The 22500-nt window shown below is 43.0% G+C and overlaps 1 protein-coding gene across 4 annotated transcripts in view; it reads right to left on the reverse strand.

Moving 5' to 3' along the window:
• The window catches only part of fam219aa (family with sequence similarity 219 member Aa), a 61609-nt gene that overhangs the window by 26667 nt on the left and 12442 nt on the right, over positions 1-22500 (reverse strand). For 2 of the 4 annotated variants that reach the window (XM_084317708.1, XM_084317707.1), the window contains exons 2-3: positions 9037-9136; positions 6077-6139 (exon numbers count right to left, since the gene is read on the reverse strand). In XM_084317708.1, coding sequence (XP_084173834.1) covers positions 6077-6139; positions 9037-9136 — 163 coding nt within the window. The remainder of the gene's footprint in view (positions 1-6076; positions 6140-9036; positions 9137-22500) is intronic. The other 2 variants (XM_084317710.1, XM_084317709.1) reach the window with 1 other exon arrangement.

Genomic DNA, 22500 nt, shown 5'->3' on the forward strand with positions numbered 1-22500 from the left:
GATCCACTGTCGCCCTGATGGCCCTTGGTACTAGAACAGCACCTTTTCCGATGCCCTTAGATCTAGATACATTTACTTACCTACTCTTACTAGTTACGCTGCTGGCCAGTATGACTTACTACCATCACTGTACATATTAATACCACAACTCTGTACATACATCTGATTAGCACTATTACTCAGTAGTACTAATTTATATACTTTAAACCCAGTTGAATCACCTGTATATTGTATATTACTGTTGCACTTTACTGTTACATTTGCACTCTGGTTGGATGCCAAACTTATTTTCGTTGTACTGTACTTGTGCTGAATAATGACAATACATTAGAATGTAATCGAATGTTACTGAACTGAATCAAATCGTAAACATTTATATTGCCTCATATTGAATCACCGTCTAATGGATTTAAATCAATGACATGCCTGAGGTTTAGAACTAGGGATGTCCCTATCTAGTTTTTTTGCTCCCGATCCGAACCCGATCATGTGATTTTGAGTATCTACCGATACCGATCTTTCCCGATCCGATCAAAAAAAAATATATATATATATATATTTTTTTACTTTCTTTTTTTTATTCAACAAACATGACCATGTTCACGTCTTAAACTCATACTGAGGCCTTAGTTTTGGTTTTAAATTGCATATCATCATTCATTTATTTATTGTCACACAGAGCAGAAGAATTTTGCCAAAACAAACCAATAGTATCCAGCTGCAGAACGGCAGACCAGCCGCACTCTCAGACCCAAACGCATTTCCTTTGATTTAATTATACAGCAAATGATTTATGTCAAGGATTGCAATGCCTCGCTTGAATGAAGTTAACTTTTCACCTGGATAACGTCAACATTCAGGGTGAATGTAATGTGAGAAATTGGGATAAAAAAAAAAAGAAAAAAAATTTATTTGGTCTGAGAGTGTGGCTGGTCTGCCGTTCTGCAGCTGGAAGATGGTTTGTTTTGGCAAAATTCTTCTGCCCTGTGTGACAATAAATAAATTAATGATGATATGCAATTTAAAACCAAAACTCGGATCGGGACATCCCTATTTAGAAACCTTAGTAAACACCCTAACGTGAATGTGTTTGCAGTTGTAGTAATGCTATATCTCCAGATAATGACCAAGGCTTGTTCTTTTTGTCTTTATCATTTACATTTTTACATTTTGTCATTTAGCTGAACGCTTTTATCCAAGCGTACAAGTTCTGTACGACAAGTCAGCAGGAAAGGTACAACTCTTTCAGCTGAGTAACAATGTTCATCAAACAGTGCATCACTTTAGACACTACACCATATTTGTATCTATTTATTACAAAAGATTTGTACTACACCCATACCTCTTTTTTGCATTTAGCATTTTTTTTTTTTTTTTTTTTACCTCATTTTGTACTTTAGGTTGTACTTTAGTTTGTATATTGCATATTGTATATTTTGTAGGGATGTTCGATATTGGCTTTTTTACTGATACCCATATACCAATATTGTCCAACTCTTAATTTCCGATACCGATATCAACCGATACAGATATATGCAGGGTTTTCCCCCCAAAAATTGAATAGTTTCAGGTAATTAACATTACATATCTCTTGTTGTGGAATTAACACAACATTATGCATACTTTTGACAATAAATAAAATCAGAATTTGTTCTTACTTGCTTGCCTGGGTAAATAAAGGTTATAGAAATGTAAAAAAATTTAAACCTTTTTTTTTTTTTTTTTAAACAGATAGATATTTTCCGATATCACATTTTAATACCAATATCGGTAGGCCGATAATATCGGACATCCCATTTTGTATAGTGGGAGGACGTTATTCTTTTTACTTATTTTTACTGTATGAAGCACATTCTCAGGGGCTCATACAGAACGAAGCATTTCACTGTAATGTACAGTAGTACTTTATACGTGACAAATAAAACAAAAACTTGAAAACTTGAATAGTAGAGACATATTCCTTGCGTTTCCTCGTCCTGAGTACGAGATAGGCCGGCGCTGTACAGTTGTGGCGCAGTAGCAATAAACAATAAGCTCTAAGCGTGTTCCGAGAGCTCGATGACAAGCGGAGATGAGCTTCCGTCGAGTCTGACGAGCGCAGAATGTGGTTAAGCGTGTTTTCCAGCCATCTTACTAGTGCGACACGTTGAGGCACTGACTCAAATAACCCCTTGTTGACTTTTTAAGCGTTGTGTTCATTTGGACCCTGCAGTCTGGGGCCTGTGAGAGCTGTACAGACCTGCATGGACCCTGCAGTCTGGGGCCTGTGAGAGCTGTACAGACCTGCATGGACCCTGCAGTCTGGGGCCTGTGAGAGCTGTACAGACCTGCATGGACCCTGCAGTCTGGGGCCTGTGAGAGCTGTACAGACCTGCATGGACCCTGCAGTCTGGGGCCTGTGAGAGCTGTACAGACCTGCATGGACCCTGCAGTCTGGGGCCTGTGAGAGCTGTACAGACATGCATGTCGACGCAGCTACACTGTGCGCCTAGAGAAGCATGTCACCCATTTGCTCCACAATGTTGTTCCTTGTCGGTAGTAGGGATGAGTTCGAATTTCGTGCCAGTCTCCACATTCGATTTTCATGTCAGTCGAAAAAAGAATATATATATATTAGGGATGTCCGATATTATCGGCCTACCGATATCGGCATTCAAATGTGATATCGGAAAATATCGGTATTGGTTTTCAAAGCCTAATTGATCTAGAAGCCTAATTGATCTAGAAGATGCACATGCTACTGTTTCTGTTTGTTTATTCAAACCGGTTGATAGGCCAATGCAATGCAATGTTATTATTACAGGCTACGATGGTGAATGGTGTCATTTTGATTTATTGTCGGTCAGCGGAGACGATCAACGTTCTGAAGGATTATCTGAAGTGCCTATTTATGTGCAAATAACCTTTGATTTTAATGATCCATTCTATTAAAAAGAATAACGGAATTTAACTGAAACTGAACATTTTAACTGAATTTAAACTAAAACATAAAATAATCTCAGAATCTCTTTTTTTTCTGGAAGTTTAAAAAAAAAAAAAAAAAACGTTTTTCAAAATGGTATAAAACGGAAATGTACTGATTAAAAAAACAATCCGTTTCGACAATGTTGACTGCAAACAAGTCATTGATAAGCGACGGGCGTTTTAGACACATAGCCATAATTGAAGATGTAGTTTATGCGTTCGCAAATGTGCTCGCCCTCCCATTGACTACAGCGCTGGCACTCAAGCGCTAAATCGTGCGCCCCCTGCTGGCACTCAAAGTGTTAAGAACAGTAGACTATTTGTTGTAGCCAATTTGATGATCTTTCTGTGGTTACTTTATTGAATGAAGGCGCTGTGTTATTGTGAAGGTGTCTTGACTAATTAGCTGGGCAGTGGGCATAGGAGGCGGGGCTCAGATGTTCTCGGGCACAGCCTATTTGTATGTGTGTCACAGGTGTGCAGCGGGAGGGAATTGGGGAATCATCACAGGGAAGCCACACAGTTTTTCAACCGTTCGTGTTTTGTTTGTTTTCAGTTGTTTTGAGTTATTTTTCAGGTTTATTTTGCAGCACTAGTCGTTTAGTTTATGTCATGCTTTGCTTTTTCCACTCTGCAAGCGAAAATAAAACTTTTAAATGCACTCAACGAGAAGACCTGGTTTACTATCAACAAGCACCACGTGTTGGAAAGAGCTTCGTACCATATTCCCTCACTGGCATCTTTTTGTTGTTCGGTTGCCCTTACACAAGTTGAAAAACTAGCTTCCAAACAAAATCGTTTTGAAGACTGATGGACACGGAAGGAGTCAAGGGACAGCGCCCCGTTCATTGACGTTTTCTGCCGATTCCATCCACGCTACAACAGCCCGCAGCGCAACGCGGACTCAAACATCAAAGAAGCTACGGTGAGACCGATTCATGAATGAAATAAAGTTGTGGAAGGAGTGGCTTCACGCAACGGGATACAGGCAAATCCCAATAGTAATTCTAAATAAAGCCTCCGCCGATTGCTTGATATAATTATAAAGATGAGTAACGTGGGGAATCAGGAAATAAACGTTGAAATGGATGCAGCTGTCAATCAAAATGAAACAGAGAATGAACTTGGCAAAAGGCTTTCTAAACCCACATATAAAGCTTTGGAGACAAAAATCATGTTATTGCATAAGGAAAGGAATTCTGGACTGAAACAATTATGTAAAATGGCTAAGGAATTGGATCAAATGATGGGTTCAAATGAAAACATTTCTGTCATGCAAATCAAGCATGACATGTTGTGGAAATTATGTGGTGAAACTATACGGTTGCATGAATCATTAAAGCCTTTATTGCCTGATGATGAAATGTCCAAACAAACGGAATGATTTCAAGGTCACATGCACAATGCTAATCAGATCATTGACCAAATGGAAAAATGGGTGCTTGCAAACAGGGAGCAATGCACGCCCACACATGTTGATGATGATGATGATTATGAAATAAGTGATGTGCCCAATGCAACTGAGGTTGTGGATGGTCCAAATAACAATGCTGTGTCACATGCAAATGAGGTTCTGGATAATGATGGTTCAAATTTCAATGCTGTGTCAAATGGAAATGAGGATGTGGATAATATTGGGCCACATGACAGTGTTTCTAATACGGGTGGTAAATCAAATATGTCACGTGGTAGCTCTACTAGACACTCAATGTCTTCAAACATTTCTGCATCTATCCTGGCACAGGCCGAAGTGGCTGCACTCCTGGTAATAGAGACGGCTTTAAAGGAAAGTCATGAGCTGGAAGCCCAGGAGGCACAAATAAGGAAAAGAAAGCAATTGCTTAAAGTACAAAGTCAAATTGCTGCTCAGACAGCTAAGGTGACTGTCCTCAGGAACAGAGGGTCGGACATTGGAAGTAGTCACAGATGGAATGAACTCATATGTGTCAAAAGAAAAACCTGCTTTCAACCCCTCTGCTGTGCAATTCATTCCACCAACGTCAAGCTATCATGTCAATCATCCACCAACAGGAGGGAGTAAAACTGCAATGGCAATTGATGCACAGCCAATGGATTCAATACGGCAATACAGACTTCTACCAACAGGAGGCAGCAAACCTGCAAAACCAACTCTATCACATCAGAACCCATACAATCAGTTCAATACTACAGCCACAATGCCAATAGGAACAGGGGCACAGCGCATGGAAACCATTTTTCAAGGAACCAAAACAAAACGGTATGTTCCAAATCTCAGTGCAAGCATGCCACAAAGATCTCAACATCTACATCACGCTGTACATCCACCACAGCAATCCATCCAAAACAGTGAGGACCAAGGCAATATTTTCACAATCATGCAGAAGCAAAATGACATAACAGCATTACTTGTGCAACAGCAATCTTCCCTATCACTACCCCCCAGGGACATACCAGTATTTGATGGAAACCCTTTTGAGTACAACACATTTGTTAGAGCTTTTAAACATGGAGTGGAAGGAAAGGCTGCTAGCAGTGTGGACTGCTTGTACTACCTGGAGCAGTACACCCGAGGGCAACCTAGAGAGCTGGTGAAGAGCTGTCAACATATGCCATCTGACAGGGGGTATCAAAAGGCCAGAAATGCTTCTACATGAACGTTTTGGAAATGAGCAGAAAATAGCAACTGCATATATGGAGAGAGCATTTGGATGGGCACCTGTGAAATCAGAGGATATCAAGGCTTTACAAGCATTTTCATTATTCCTACGCATCTGCTGTAATGCTATGGAGGACATCAGCTACATGTCCGAGATGAATATGCCATCAAACCTACGGGCAATAATCATGAAGTTACCATACAAACTCAGAGACAGATGGAGAAACATTGCTTTTGAGCATCAGGAGAGACATCATTGTCAAGCAGGTTTCAGTGACGTTGTCAATTTCATTGAAAGACAAGTGTCTATTGCATCTGATCCACTATATGGGGACATTCAAGACACTGCTGTCTCAATGTCAAAATTGAAGATTGGAAATAAAGCATCACAGGGACACATACAGGAGAAAGGAAGCAGTTTTGCTACATCTGTGGCATCTGTTGAGTCTGACAATCAAGAAGAGAGAGACTTACCTGATAAACCAACAAGAGGATCCTGTCTGCTGTGTGAAGAGGGCCACAGTTTGGAAGCATGCCCTAAGATGGAGAAGAAGCAGCATTGTGACAAGATTGACTTTCTAAAAAGGAAGGGTGCTTGCTTTGGATGTCTATCTGTCGGGCACATAAGTTCACAGTGCCACAGTAGGCTGTCTTGCAGGGTATGTAACCTGAGGCACCCTACCATTCTCCATATCCATGAAAGGGAATGGAAAGAAATTAAATCACGACAAAATGACACACGAGATGAAAACGGAATAAGTCAAGTCACCATTCCCAAGACTTGTGGCCATATAGAGGCCGAAGCACAGGATTGCGTTTTGTCTATTGTGCCTGTAAAGATCAAGGCAAAGAAAGGCAGCACAATCTTAAAAACGTATGCATTCCTAGATCCCGGCAGTTCATCCACTTTCTGCTCTGAGCAACTGATGAGGAAGCTCAATGTGAGAGGAAGGAACACTAGATTCCTAATGAAAACAATCAACCAAGAAAGCTTTGTCAACAGTCACGTCATCTCGGGACTAGAGGTCGCTGCACTAAATGGTGACACCTACATTGAGTCCAAGGAGAAGTCCTCCTCAAAGGCTGACAGGAAAAGTGAACAGAAAGAGGAGAAACATCTGCAGGTGGACAAGGAGAAGAACACCAGGGAGGAGAAGGAGAAATCTAAAAATTAAAAGGCACCAAAGGGGGAGCCGAAACATGAAGGCTACGATGTCAACAACCGTTTCCTGAACATGGAAGATACCAAGCTCAGTGCCTCCGATGACCACCACGATAGGTGGGTCTCAGACCTCTCCTCCGATTCCTCCCTCTACGGGACGACAGTTGGGACGGTCCCGTGAAGGAGTACAAGAAATACAAATCCCACAAGCGCTGTGTAGCTAAGTTAAGTGATTCTCCAGGCCTCTCTGACTCCCATAGGAAAGACTCAACACCTGATCAGGATGAACTGGACCACTTCCCAACAGAAAAAACAAAAAAGAAAGACCATAAAGAGAAGAAGAAGGAAAAGGCCATATTTGACACGGGTAAAGAGTGGAAAGGCTCCCTGGAGAAACACAACAAAGATAAGAGACTCTGTGGGTGCTACACACACACAAGGAACACAAGGAACATAAAGACAATGTCAGTTGACTCTAATCAGAAAAAGAAACAGAAGCTGTTGGACAAGAGGGATGCCAGCGAGGAACAGACAAAGACAACGGTGGCCAAAGGACAAGAGGAACTTTTTGCAAGAGACGTATTTCATGGTAGCGGACTCTGGTGCACCTCATGGATCCTGGCTGTCGGGCAAGGTGCTGCAGGCCTTTCCTGACAGACATGGACTTGTGCAGTCTGTGAAAGTCCGGACCAAGTACAACATCCTGGAGCGACCGATCACAAAGATCTGTCTTCTCTAGGAAGCTGAATAGACTGATACCCATTTCCTATTAGCGGGGTTACCAACCCTATTGGATTACGTGAACTATGAACATTACGAGTTGAATACTGATGTGGACTATTTACTTGGCTACAATGATTTGCATGTGTTGAATTGTTACGTTCTTATACAGTAGCAATTGGGGGCCGGGGTGGTGTAGCCAATTTGATGATCTTTCTGTGGTTACTTTATTGAATGAAGGCGCTGTGTTATTGTGAAGGTATTGACTAATTAGCTGGGCAGTGGGCATAGGAGGCGGGGCTCAGATGTTCTCGGGCACAGCCTATTTGTATGTGTGTCACAGGTGTGCAGCGGGAGGGAATTGGGGAATCATCACAGGGAAGCCACACAGTTTTTCAACCGTTCGTGTTTTGTTTGTTTTCAGTAGTTTTGAGTTATTTTTCAGGTTTATTTTGCAGCACTAGTCATTTGTTTAGGTTACAGTTTAAACACAGAGTTTATGTCATGCTTTGCTTTTTCCACTCTGCAAGCGAAAATAAAACTTTTAAATACACTCAACGAGAAGACCTGGTTTACTATCAACAAGCACCACGTGTTGGAAAGAGCTTCGTACCATATTCCCTCACTGGCATCTTTTTGTTGTTCGGTTGCCGTTACACTATTGGAAAGTGATGTTGGTCAGTCACATCCCTGGTCGGTAGCAGAAGCCTCTGGTGAAACATCAAACCTAAATGGCCTGAACGTGTCGCAACGCGGTCGCAGGTGATTCACCAACACAGAAAGAAACAACTCGGTGAGATCTCTGCAGGGCGGCTCAGTCCTGGGAATTAAAGTAAAATGGTAAATGGTGCATTTTACAATTTGTTACTCGCGTTTTTACTAGGGATGTCCGATATTATCGGCCAATATTTGCATTATAATGTAATATCGAAAATGATGGTTTTCAAATTTTATTTATTTATTAATTTTTTTTACATTTATTTAACCTTCATCTACCCAGGCAAGCAAGTAAGAACAAATTCTTATTTTATTTATTGTCAAAAGTATGCATAATGTTGTGTTAATTCCACGACAAGAGATATGTAATGTTAATTACCTGAAATTATTCCGTTTTTTGGGGGGGGGGGGGGGGGGGGGAACCCCACATATATCGGTATCGGTTGTTATCTGTATCGGAAATTAAGAGTTGGACAATATTGGTATATGGATATCGGTAAAAAAGCCAATATCAAACATCCCTAATTTTTACTCATTCACTCACTCGTTCACACACCGACGGCGGAGGCGACCATGCGAGGTGTCGACCTGCTCATCGAGAGCAATTAGGGGTTAAGTGTCTTGCTCAAGGACACTTCGACACGCTGCCCGGGAATCGAACCGGGAACCTCCGGATTACCAGACGACTGCTCTACTTCCCGAGCCACTGTTGCCCCTAGTGGAAAGAAGCCTGATTGCACTGTATAATGCAAACATGTTTTGTATATATGAGAGATATATATATATATATCATTTACTGAGCACACTGTGTACTGGAGTAATGGCAGTAACTTACCTATCTGGACCTGCAGTGGCGACGGCTTGTAGTTCATGGCCACAGTCTCTCCTTCCCTGTGGTCAGAGTCGCCCTCTGACGTGGAGGTGGCTGCCGGGTCCTGCGGGACAGAGAGGATCCATTGATTGATTGATTCATTGATTGATTGATTGAACATTTTATTAACAGATTGCAGAATGGGTACACAGTACGGCTCAATACACACAATTGTTAAGGGGATGCAGACCAGAGAAAGACTTTCGTCTCGTTTACATCAGGGTCCCCCATTTTCAATTCATCAGGACATTTATGACATACACAACATACAGATATACAGATATATATCATGACATTTATGACATACAAGATATACAAATATACAGTACTGTTTACCAGAGATCCTAACAGAAACTATATACATTCGAGGGGGAGGAAACTGTACATTAGCATATATATATCATACAAAACATTGGGTTGGTGGGTGGGGGGGGGGGGGGTGTTTGGACATTTACGGGGGCCATAGAGGACATGTTAGATTACAGGACAGAGAGGACACAGAGTATAAATTGCTTTGCAGAATTGTTTGCTATCAGAACTGGGTCAAATAGTAGGCCTTTTCTTTATTTTATTTTTACTGGTGACAGACACCCACCACTGTGTCCTTTATGAAAGGGTTGAAAGGCGTAACTATCATTAGTATTCGTTTATTTTTAAAGCCCTCATTGGTAAACTTCCCGCTTACATCACAACACTGTTGGAATGGAATCTTGGAAGCTATTCTACACGTTCAGATGACTGGTTGGTTCTCAGGGTTCCTCCAGTTTGCTCTGAACCAGGAAGAACTGCTTTCTCCTTTGATGCTTCCAACACCTGGAATGTCCTCCGACTGACTCTGAAGCTGAAGGTTCTTCCTTCTCTCGCTGCATCTAAAAGTATGATCTCCGACCACCGTGTGTCGACTTGTAACCGGTTTAGACAATTTCTTATTGTTTATTCTTATCTATTGTGTGATATGTATGGAATTGCTGATAAACTGTGTCCTTGTTTTGTAAACCCATCGTCGCTGTAAATGAGGTTAACCTCAGTGTCTCACAGGTTGAAATAAAGGTTGGAAATTAAAAGTCTGTCTCCTAAACAATATGTTATATTTGTCTTTGGGGACGGGAACGTCATCGAGAGTGTTGCATCGGGAGACAGCCAGCTCACAAATCTACTGAACCTCTGCTCACAAAGCTACTGACCCTCTGCTCACAAAGCTAGTGAACTTCCTTTTTCTTTTATTTACAAATAAGGACAGCTCTGAAGACTTATGGGGTTCCATGGGACGTTCCACTAGAACAGGGGTGGGCAATTATTTTTCCCGGGGGGCCGAATGAGCAACTGAAAATATGTTGGAGGGCCGGGCCAAAATTCCAAACTCAATTATGCATAATATACATTTTATTTCTATATAAAAAGCAGTAAATGGCATTGTTTTGACCCCTGGTAAGAGTGTATGTTATTATTTGGCAATTAAAAGGTGAGGTTAGCTTTCAAAAATATCATTTATTCAAATAGAATTTATTTCCAAAATGATAAACAAAATGTGAAACATTAATAACAAAGGGCATGTATGAAAAAGTGCTATACAAATAAAGTTATTATTTTGAGTTTCATATACTATTGAAACAAGGATTTTCTTAGCTTTCTAAAGACATCACATCATCTTATAGCCAAAATAAACAAGACATGTCACTGAACTGTGTAAAGAAAAGTGTCCCAGTTTTGTAGCCTTTTTTACTTTACATGCCTATATTAAACATTTAATGTTTTCAGAACTGTGCAAAAAAAAAGAAAAAAAAGATCAAGTGTCCCATTTCACTTGTTATATTTCCACATTTAAGTGTTCTTCAGCTCTTTTTTTTCATTCAGTGTGATAAATCCAGTCTCTGTTGAGCTTTAACAAGTCCATCAAAGTCAGGTTGCATGTCTGAGGTGGAGATGCGAAGCACAGCTGCCAGATGTTCATCAGTGAGAGAGGATCTGTACCTGGACTTGGTAAACGTCATGACTGAGAATGTCTGTTCACATATAGGTGGATCCAAAGAGAACCAACATCTTCTGAGCATGTCTCCTCATGTTTGGAAAGTTCTCCTCCTTGAGAGCAGAGTAGAACTCTAGCAGTGATGCTGACTTAAAGTGCTCTTTCAGTAGTGAATCAGACTGCAGGTCAATGAGTTCAAGCTGAACATCAGTGGGTGCACTATCAACACTGCAGGTAAAGGGAGAGGAAACCAGCTGCATTTCATCCTCAGCCTTTTTGAAATCTTGAAAACGCCTTGAAAATTCATCATGCAGTGCTCCCAACATGGATGAGTACCTGTGCCGGTGATCAGCTGATGGTTTGACTTCTTTCAGGGTTTTCATGTGTTTGAGATTGTTGCTGCCTAGTTGCCTTGAAATTAATTGCAACTTTGTCATGAAGGCTTTCACATGGCTATGCATTTCATGAGCAAAAATGCCCTTGCCCTGCAGTTGTGTGTTCAGTAGGGATGGGTACCGTTCACATTTGAACCGATACGGTACCGGTACCTGTGAATCGATACCGGTACCCAACGGTACCGTTTTTCTGTACTTTAGTCTCTAAAAATGTAATCTACCTACCTCAGTTGTGAAAAAAGAAATCCAAACTTCAAATAACCACACTTTCGACCGTTTTCGGCTTGCCCCGACTGCTTTGTTGTTGAATCAAGTCAAATCCTAGGTAAGCGTATATTGTGCGTGTGAACGTTGACATGAAAAGAAAAAAGTTAAAAAAAGTTAAAAAATATAAATAAATAAATTAAAAAAAAAAAAAAAAAAAAATGTATTATCATGTAATCTTTCGCGGGCCGGTCAGAATCATCCCGCGGGCCGTACAATGCCCAGGTCTGCACTAGAACATCACCAATTTCACAAATTATTTTACAACAAAGAGACATGGAGAGGCTTCGTTTCTGACTTTTATCGCCATTTACTTACTTCCTCGTATAAAGACCTCCCCCTGGATGCGATTTGGAGAAAGGATGTCCCGGAGTTGGATGTAGATTTTGATTGGGATGCAGTCTGGGAAAATGTCCGGCTATCCTCACGCAACCCAGATCACCAACAGATCCATTAAAATTGTATTCACAGGACTTATCTGACCCCTAGACGATTGAATCGAATGGGTCTCAGACCTGACTCTCGATGTACCTTATGTCCAAACGGGGCCATCGGAACATTTATGCATATGTACTGGGAATGCCCTCCTGTTGAGCTCTTTTGGGAAAATGTCACCTCTCAGCTCTCAGATATTTTCTCTCTGACCACCATACCCGTCTCTCCTTCTGTGCTGCTACTGAATGACGTTTCTGAAAAGACTGATTCTGGCTGGCCTCGCAGCCGCCAAGAAATGGATCGCCTCACGTTGGATACACCCAGACAGGCTCTGCCCGAAGGTATGGATTCTCACTTATCTGGATATGATCTACTTGGAGATATCTACGGCACGTGTTGTGGGGGTCAATGAGACTAGTATTGCTATCTGGATGGCTGCTGTGGTGAAGCTAAAAGAGCGTATATAGTTGTTTGCTGAATACTGTATTGGGTATGTAACTTGTTAGGGTCCTGGGATGGGGGGGGGGGGGGAGAGCGAGCAAGTGTCAAGTGTCCACGTATATAATTTTGGTTATTGTCCTGTGATGTCTTGTTTATTAGCATTGTTACGGTTTTGTGTTGTATTGTTTCGTGTAAAAAAAGGAAAATAAAAAAACATCTAGTGGACCTCTGCTCACAAAGCTACTGACCCTCTCTGCTCACAAAGCTACTGACCCTCTGCTCACAAAGCTACTGACCCTCTGCTCACAAAGCTACTGACCCTCTCTGCTCACAAAGCTACTGGACCTCTGCTCACAAAGCTACTGACCCTCTGCTCACAAAGCTACTGGACCTCTGCTCACAAAGCTACTGGACCTCTGCTCACAAAGCTACTGGACCTCTGCTCACAAAGCTACTGACCCTCTCTGCTCACAAAGCTACTGACCCTCTCTGCTCACAAAGCTACTGACCCTCTCTGCTCACAAAGCTACTGGACCTCTGCTCACAAAGCTACTGGACCTCTGCTCACAAAGCTACTGGACCTCTGCTCACAAAGCTACTGGACCTCTGCTCACAAAGCTACTGGACCTCTGCTCACAAAGCTACTGACCCTCTCTGCTCACAAAGCTACTGGACCTCTGCTCACAAAGCTACCGACCCTCTCTGCTCACAAAGCTACTGGACCTCTGCTCACAAAGCTACCGACCCTCTCTGCTCACAAATCTGACCCTCTGCTCACAAATCTACTGACCCTCTGCTCACAAATCTACTGACCCTCTGCTCACAAATCTACTGACCCTCTGCTCACAAAGCTACTGGACCTCTGCTCACAAAGCTACTGGACCTCTGCTCACAAAGCTACTGGACCTCTGCTCACAAAGCTACTGACCCTCTCTGCTCACAAAGCTACTGGACCTCTGCTCACAAAGCTACTGACCCTCTGCTCACAAATCTACTGACCCTCTGCTCACAAAGCTACTGACCCTCTGCTCACAAAGCTACTGGACCTCTGCTCACAAAGCTACTGACCCTCTGCTCACAAAGCTACTGACCCTCTGCTCACAAAGCTACTGAACCCTCTGCTCACAAAGCTACTGAACCCTCTGCTCACAAAGCTACTGGACCTCTGCTCACAAAGCTACTGGACCTCTGCTCACAAAGCTACTGGACCTCTGCTCACAAATCTACTGACCCTCTGCTCACAAAGCTACTGGACCTCTGCTCACAAAGCTACTGAACCTCTGCTCACAAAGCTACTGGACCTCTGCTCACAAAGCTACTGGACCTCTGCTCACAAAGCTACTGGACCTCTGCTCACAAAGCTACTGGACCTCTGCTCACAAAGCTACTGGACCTCTGCTCACAAAGCTACTGGACCTCAGCTCACAAAGCTACTGGACCTCAGCTCACAAAGCTACTGGACCTCTGCTCACAAAGCTACTGGACCTCTGCTCACAAAGCTACTGGACCTCTGCTCACAAAGCTACTGGACCTCTGCTCACAAAGCTACTGGACCTCAGCTCACAAAGCTACTGGACCTCTGTGCTCACAAAGCTACTGGACCTCTGCTCACAAAGCTACTGGACCTCTGCTCACAAAGCTACTGGACCTCTGCTCACAAAGCTACTGACCCTCTCTGCTCACAAAGCTACTGGACCTCTGCTCACAAAGCTACTGGACCTCTGCTCACAAAGCTACTGGACCTCTGCTCACAAAGCTACTGGACCTCTGCTCACAAAGCTACTGGACCTCTGCTCACAAAGCTACTGGACCTCTGCTCACAAAGCTACTGACCCTCTCTGCTCACAAAGCTACTGGACCTCTGCTCACAAAGCTACCGACCCTCTCTGCTCACAAAGCTACTGGACCTCTGCTCACAAAGCTACCGACCCTCTCTGCTCACAAATCTACTGACCCTCTGCTCACAAATCTACTGACCCTCTGCTCACAAATCTACTGACCCTCTGCTCACAAATCTACTGACCCTCTGCTCACAAAGCTACTGGACCTCTGCTCACAAAGCTACTGGACCTCTGCTCACAAAGCTACTGGACCTCTGCTCACAAAGCTACTGACCCTCTCTGCTCACAAAGCTACTGGACCTCTGCTCACAAAGCTACTGACCCTCTGCTCACAAATCTACTGACCATCTGCTCACAAAGCTACTGACCCTCTGCTCACAAAGCTACTGGACCTCTGCTCACAAAGCTACGGACCCTCTGCTCACAAAGCTACTGAACCCTCTGCTCACAAAGCTACTGGACCTCTGCTCACAAAGCTACTGGACCTCTGCTCACAAATCTACTGACCCTCTGCTCACAAAGCTACTGGACCTCTGCTCACAAAGCTACTGAACCCTCTGCTCACAAAGCTACTGAACCCTCTGCTCACAAAGCTACTGGACCTCTGCTCACAAAGCTACTGGACCTCTGCTCACAAAGCTACTGGACCTCTGCTCACAAAGCTACTGAACCCTCTGCTCACAAAGCTACTGGACCTCTGCTCACAAAGCTACTGGACCTCTGCTCACAAAGCTACTGACCCTCTGCTCACAAAGCTACTGGACCTCTGCTCACAAAGCTACTGGACCTCTGCTCACAAAGCTACTGGACCTCAGCTCACAAAGCTACTGGACCTCTGTGCTCACAAAGCTACTGGACCTCTGCTCACAAAGCTACTGACCCTCAGCTCACAAATCTACTGGACCTCTGTGCTCACAAAGCTACTGGACCTCTGCTCACAAAGCTACTGACCCTCAGCTGTCTCGCTTTGCGTTCACTAACTGGGCAGACGGCATATAACCCAGAATGTCCAGGATACTCTGGCTACGTGTGACAACAGCTGTCCGCCCCGCAGCGTGACTGAATACGCCCGAGTGTTCCGCCCTCCCTCCCCTGGGTCTCATCGCGGTGCGGCGCAGGGAGGAGGCTCCACTGGGTCTCATGTGAGAGGCGTCACGGCGCAGGGAGGAGGCCCACGGAGAACAGAGGGGTCTCCTGTTGGAGCCCGGAGCTTCGCCCAGCTAGAGAGGGGGGGAGCGGGGCCTCGCTCAGGGCCCGGGGCCGCCCCGCCGCTGACAGAAGCCGGTATTATGCTGCTCTCGGCCCACAGGCCTGCTCTTGTTGGTCACTGGGGGGGGGGCGGGGGGACACAACACGGGCCACATGGGGGGAAGGCTGCCTGGTGACACCACGTTCTCTCCAGGGTTCCCACAGACGTTGCAAAATGAAATCCAATGACTTTCGAGTACTTTTACAGGCACTGTTTTTCATTTTAAAAGGGCATTTAAAAGGATACAATTAAATGCTCTTTCTTTATTGAGAAAAAAAATTAGATCCAATATTAACCTTAGATTAAAAAATTATATTTCTTGATTCAGAAAATTTTTATCATGGACGAACAAAACTTTCAATGCGAATGGATGATTTTAATTTCAAGGACTTTTTAAGCAACATTGTTAAAAAAAATTGGCTGTTTTCAAGGAATTCCAGGCAAAGATTAAAAATAAAATAAATTATCAAGCACTTTAAGCACTTTAAGGACCTTGTGGGAAGAACCCTGTTCCTTGTCTATATTACTAGCTACTATACTACTAACATGTCTTTACTACTATGCACTCAACACTGCAGCACCCAAGTTTCAACACTGTTTGATGAACATTGTTACTCAGCTGATAGAGTTGTACCCTTCCTGCTGACTTGTCGTACAGAACTTGCAAGTTGCTTTGGATAAAAGCGTTCAGCTAAATTACTACATGGAAATGGAAATGGAACAAGCTTATTCTTTTAGGGTCCAGGGAATCTCAAAGCTACCAAAGTGTGTCTGACTCTTAACCACCAAAACCTGTACGGACTAATCTGGAGGTTCCCGGTTCGATTCCCGCTCCTCCCGGGCAGCGTGTCGAAGTGTCCTTGAGCAAGACACTTAACCCCTTAATCGCTCCCGATGAGCAGGTTGGCACCTTGCACCATTTTATATTTTTTGTATATCATGCCAGTTTGGGTACCTTGTGTATACTGCACCTTGCGTGTACTCTCTCATAATATATATTCAGATTTAAATTCTTTATCACCTATATCTATTCTAACATAATAATATAACCGATAGGGCATACAGACCCTCATCTGCACCTTTGTTTACACTGTAATATATATGTCTCGTATTTTATTCAGAGTTAATTATATTGTTTACACTGTTTATTTTACTCATATTTCTATATTCTGAATTAAGTATATTGTTTACAAAAAAAATTATTCATATTTTTATATTCAGATCTAATTAAAATCAAATCAAATGTATTTGTAAGGCCCGACAACACACGTTAATGTCCCCATGGGCCAGACACGTCTTCTTTAAACAAGTCAAGAAGAAACATCACAATAAATAAACGCGAAGGTAAGGAAAAACTCACTAAAACCTAGCAATAGGAAAAAATCCACCACAGGCAATGTGGAGGAGAGCAACCTTAGAAGGGCCGTTCAAGGGGGGATCTCCCTTCTTAGATGTCGGTGATAGTAGTGTTGCAATAAAACTATAAAATAATATAAAATAAAAATTAAATATAGGCAATTCTATTGCCTATATTTATATCTTTCTACTATTACCCTGCCCATACCTGTACCTCCCCTCTCCCCCATGCTCTTTTTTTTAATCCACTTTTTATCCTCCTATTTTTCTGTGTTTTCCTCCCATCCCAATTTAGTCATGCCAATTCCCCCCTCCCCTTCCTGGTCATTGCTCGCATGTTCCCCCCACTGGTCGGTCTAGGGAGGGTTGATAGAGATACTATCACATGTCCCCTCCGATACATGTGGAGTCAGCCAGACACTTCTTTTCACATGCCAGCGCGGACTCTCATTGGCGAGGTGTAACGTGTGGGAGGCTCACACTACCCTCACCATCTCCCTCCCTCGCTGTGCAGGCGCCCTGACCGACCTGTAGGAGTCGCTGTTTACAACGACCAGATTACCACCCACCGGCTTCCCTCCCGCTGACTCTTCCAATTGAGCCAGTATGACGGTCGGCCAAGCCGGAGGCAACGCTGACAGCCGGATTCGATACCGGTGTCTCTCGCGTTGGTGACGAGCGCTTAGTCCGCTGCGCCGCCCAGCCGCCTTCCCCCATGCTCTTAAACCTACATAAACCATAGCTGTCAACCATCCCGATTTTCCCGGGATTGTCCTGAATTTCAACCTTCCTTCCCGCCGTCATCCCGTTCCCGGATTTTTCCAGTTTTTTTACATTTTTATTAATTTTTTGCAATTCCCCTCCGTGACGACAGGTAGACGGTTGCGACCCGAAGAAGAAGAAGAACAGCGACCGGAATCCGGAAAAGGAGGGGTTTAGCTCGAAATGTATTACATTCTACGATGGACTTGAAAGGATTGTGCGGTTCCACCAGCTAAGAAAGCCAAGAAGAGCTGCAAATATCTCGCCAAGTGGGAGGAGACGTTCCCGTACCTCACGAAAAGCAACGTTTCAACACTCTATGCTTTTTGTAAATTATGCCGCGCTGATTTCAATGTCGCACACGGAGGAAAAAGCGACGTCAGTCATCATGACCAATCCGCGAAACATAGGCGAGGCATAGAGGCTATGAAAAATTTTCACAAATACACTCCTTCTCAGAAGGTGTTGAGAAATGCGAGGTCTGCAACCTATATCTACAACAGGTCCCTGGCCGATGCAAGAGACCCCCACAGGGAATGAAGTGGTATCCCCCATCCATTCCAGAGTGATAAAACAGTCTAATTAGATTAGATTAAAATGTATTGTCATTATACAGTACAACGAAGACATTTGACATCCAACCAGAGTGCAAATGTAACAGTAAAGTGCAATAGTAATATACAATACTAATCAGATGTATGTACAGTACAGATCACTTTAAACAAAATGTCACTTTAAAGGAAGGAGGTATTGTATAGTTTAGATACATTAAAGGACGACTCCACTTTTTTTGGAAATTAGCCTATTTAACATCTTCCCTGGAGTTAGACAAGAAGATGCATACCTTTTTTGTCTCTGTGCGTGCATTTTAGCTTTGGGAATAGACGCTCCGTTAGCATAGCTTAGCTTCATCACTGGAAGTGGGGGAGGACAGTAGCCTTACAGTGCCTTACAGTGTATTGCAAGGTCTGACATTGACCAAACTTGATATGCATGACCTTGGTGGGCTCTAGGTCAACTCCTGAAAAGGGGGTCAATGTCAGACTTTGCAATCAAAGTTAGGGGGCTAATAACCCTTGCCATAATTTCAGTGCGCCCCCTAACTTTTGATTGCAAGGTCTGACATTGACCCCCTTTTCAGGAGTTGACCTAGAGCCCACCAAGGTCATGCATATCAAGTTTGGTCAATGTCAGACCTTGCAATACACTGTAAGGCACTGTAAGGCTACTGTCCTCCCCCACTTCCAGTGATGAAGCTAAGCTATGCTAACGGAGCGTCTATTCCCAAAGCTAAAATGCACGCACAGAGACAAAAAAGGTATGCATCTTCTTGTCTAACTCCAGGGAAGATGTTAAATAAGCTAATTTCCAAAAAAAGTGGAGTCGTCCTTTAAGAGTTACAATTGTATTGTAGTGTAGATAGGAACCAGTTTTTCAGGAACTTGACATGTCTTTTTTTATCATGCATATCTTGTGTTACATATTCTTTTTTCTATGCCTATTTTTATTGTATTTTGCACAATCAATCCGCATTTCACTGTATGTATGTGACAAATAAACCTCTTGATTCTTCTTGAGTTGTAGTATTAATATGTACAGTGATGAAGGTATAAAGACACTATGGTGTAGTATTATGGTAGCCTACAGTGATGAAGGTATAAAGACACTATGGTAATACATTGATTGATTGCTAACTTTAACAGATTGCAGAATGGGTACAATACAGTATGGCGCTATACACAATTGTTAAGGGGATGCAGACCAGAGAAGGACTTCTTCCCCCATTTTCAATTCATCATAACATGTATGTATTGTGAGATTTCAATAAATATGAACATGTTAATGCTATACTACTACATAAAGTGAATTTATACTGAATTTGTCTTACACATCCATTCATTTAATGCAGGGATGTTCACAGCATTTCACTTTCAACTAGTTATCTGATTAATTTAATTTAACGAGGGGGAGGAGACTACATTGGGAGGGGGCGGGCCGGGGGGAGGGGCCGGGCCGAAATTTCCAGTTTTTTCAAATGCCAATGTTGACAGCTATGACATAAACTGTCCTAATCAAATCAAGTAACATCACAGTCAAAACCACCATAAAATCCAAAATTGTGCAAATCCCCCAGACTTTCCCCAATGAAGATAAGGAACGACTCCCTGAAACCTAGCAACAGGGAGAAAACTCAGATGGGCTTCAAAGGGATCAGGGTGTCAGTGAGGTGTTGCTATGGATGATAAATGGATGGAGAATAGAACAAGCGAATAATTGGTAGGTATATGCATATATACATACGTAATATAAACACATACACACACACACACACACACACACACAGTAGCAATAGTATCTAAAAATATGAATAGAACTAAGAACAAAAAAGCATAGGAATACAAGCGCGGGTATGACCATGTCCTGTACCGCTAACTATGGACAAGCTAGGCTCCTGCAGAAAGCTGTAGCCGGGGGGGATGGGGGGGGCTGCTCCACCATACCAGACGTGTCTCTGATGTGTATATTTGTCAGTGAGGGGGCCCCCCCGGCGTATTCATTATTTATACAAAACGAACGAAGCCTGCGCGGAAAACAGAATCATTTGAAGCTCCTCCATCCAGGGAAGAAGAACAACAAAGTGGCTAGAAGGCCTGGAAGAGCGGCCGTTTCATACCCTGGCGTCGACTCCCACGGCATCACGTGGAATACTGACGGCTTTCCAGGCCTGTTCCGTGAGGCCGATGGAGCTCGTCCAATCTCACGAGAGGGGGGGGGGGGGCTTGTGAAAAATTCACGAGTGTCTAGCGATGAAACGTAGAAGCGTATCTCGCCCTCGTGAATTTTTCGTTTCCCGGTGCACGCCGGGTTAGGGCCGGGGGCGATATGGCCAAAAGATGATATCACGATAACGATATGATAATGTTGTCGTATCACTCGATATCGATAATTATCGATGTTGTTATAAGTATTTAAAAAGAAATACCAATTCTTTGTCGTTGCCACCATCTTTAGTGTTACATCCCCTCACACTCCAGTTCTCAGGCTGCAGCTGGTTTGAAAGCGAAAGTAAACCGGCTTCCTCTGCTGGCTGTGGCTCCAGGGGAGTTGAACAGTTCTGGCTCTGCTAGTTTCTTTTCTATCTTTTGGCGCTTTTTTGGTGGACAAACCACCGCACATGTGCACCGTGACTCGTGACTGGAGTCTAGTTCTGCTAGCACACATAGCCTACTGTGTACAGACGGTTTCAAAATGTATTTTAAATTAGAAAGCAAACAAAATAAATGGACAAGAGAAAAAGAAATCTCAATTTGGTCAGTATTGTCATTTGGACAAGCAAAGCCATTACTTTAAGTTGCAGGCAAGAAAGACAAGTCTGTCCACTGTCTCTGGTTTTAAAACTGCCCTGTTGCAGGTCACACAAAAAAAAAGTTTGATATTTTTTTTTTATTATCAATCGATATCGATTATTAAAATATATCGCGATAATTATCGCTATCGTTTTATCGCCCAGCCCTACGACGCCCTCGTAAATTTTCGTAAACCACCACCACCCCCACATCCACCTTCTGTTTTCATAACACCTCCCTCCTACCTCCAGTCAATGGTCTCTAACTACACACCCTCAAGACCCCTCCGCTCTGCATCTTCTAACTTCACACCCTCAAGACCCCTCCGCTCTGCATCTTCTAACTACACACCCTCAAGACCCCTCCGCTCTGCATCTTCTAACTTCACACCCTCAAGACCCCTACGCTCTGCATCTTCTAACTACACACCCTCAAGACCCCTACGCTCTGCATCTTCTAACTACACACCCTCAAGACCCCTACGCTCTGCATCTTCTAACTACACACCCTCAAGACCCCTACGCTCTGCATCTTCTAACTACACACCCTCAAGACCCCTACACTCTGCATCTTCTAACTACACACCCTCAAGACCCCTACGCTCTGCATCTTCTAACAACACACCCTCAAGACCCCTACGCTCTGCATCTTCTAACTACACACCCTCAAGACCCCTACGCTCTGCATCTTCTAATTACACACTAGGGCTGACCTTCGAAGCTTTTTTTGGCAATCGAAGCTTCGGGGCCGAGCTTCGATTTTAATTCGAAGCTTAGAAAAAAAATTAAAAAAAATATTAAAAAAAAAAAAAAAAAAAAAAAAAAAAAAATTATCTTATGTTGTGGGACTTGTACAGCACTTTCGTAAACGTTGTTGTTTTTAAATGTGCTCTATAAATAAAGTGGGTTGGATTAATTAATTAAGTAGCCCCTTTCGTGACTGACGCATCCAACAAGGTTTCACTCGGCTGTGTGATTTAATTCAAGGTGGATCGCTGTTGTCGTTTGAACAACTTCAGATTTCATGGGAACTACCAATCACCCAAATCAAGAATGTTTAAGATGAATGAAGTAAGATTTTGATTATTTGAAATATGGCCTGTGTAGACTAAACTATGCACAGAATTATGTCAGTCTACAAGGTCCGGATTCTACATGGTCCGGCAATGTAGACCTTGTAGACTCCACTACAGACCAATTATCAGTGAATGTTCATGCATTTTTAAGAAGGGCAACTTCCACAAAAAAACAAAGAACTCACCAAAACATCTCAGTAGCACCTTATCTAAATGTTATATTTCATATATGGAGATTCATATTTATTTATGTATTGCATGCATTTCTACATTTTATTTCCTATTTTGTTTATTCAT

Source organism: Notolepis coatsorum (genome assembly GCF_963971535.1).
Source record: "Notolepis coatsorum genome assembly, chromosome: 6".
Taxonomy (NCBI): domain Eukaryota; kingdom Metazoa; phylum Chordata; class Actinopteri; order Aulopiformes; family Paralepididae; genus Notolepis; species Notolepis coatsorum.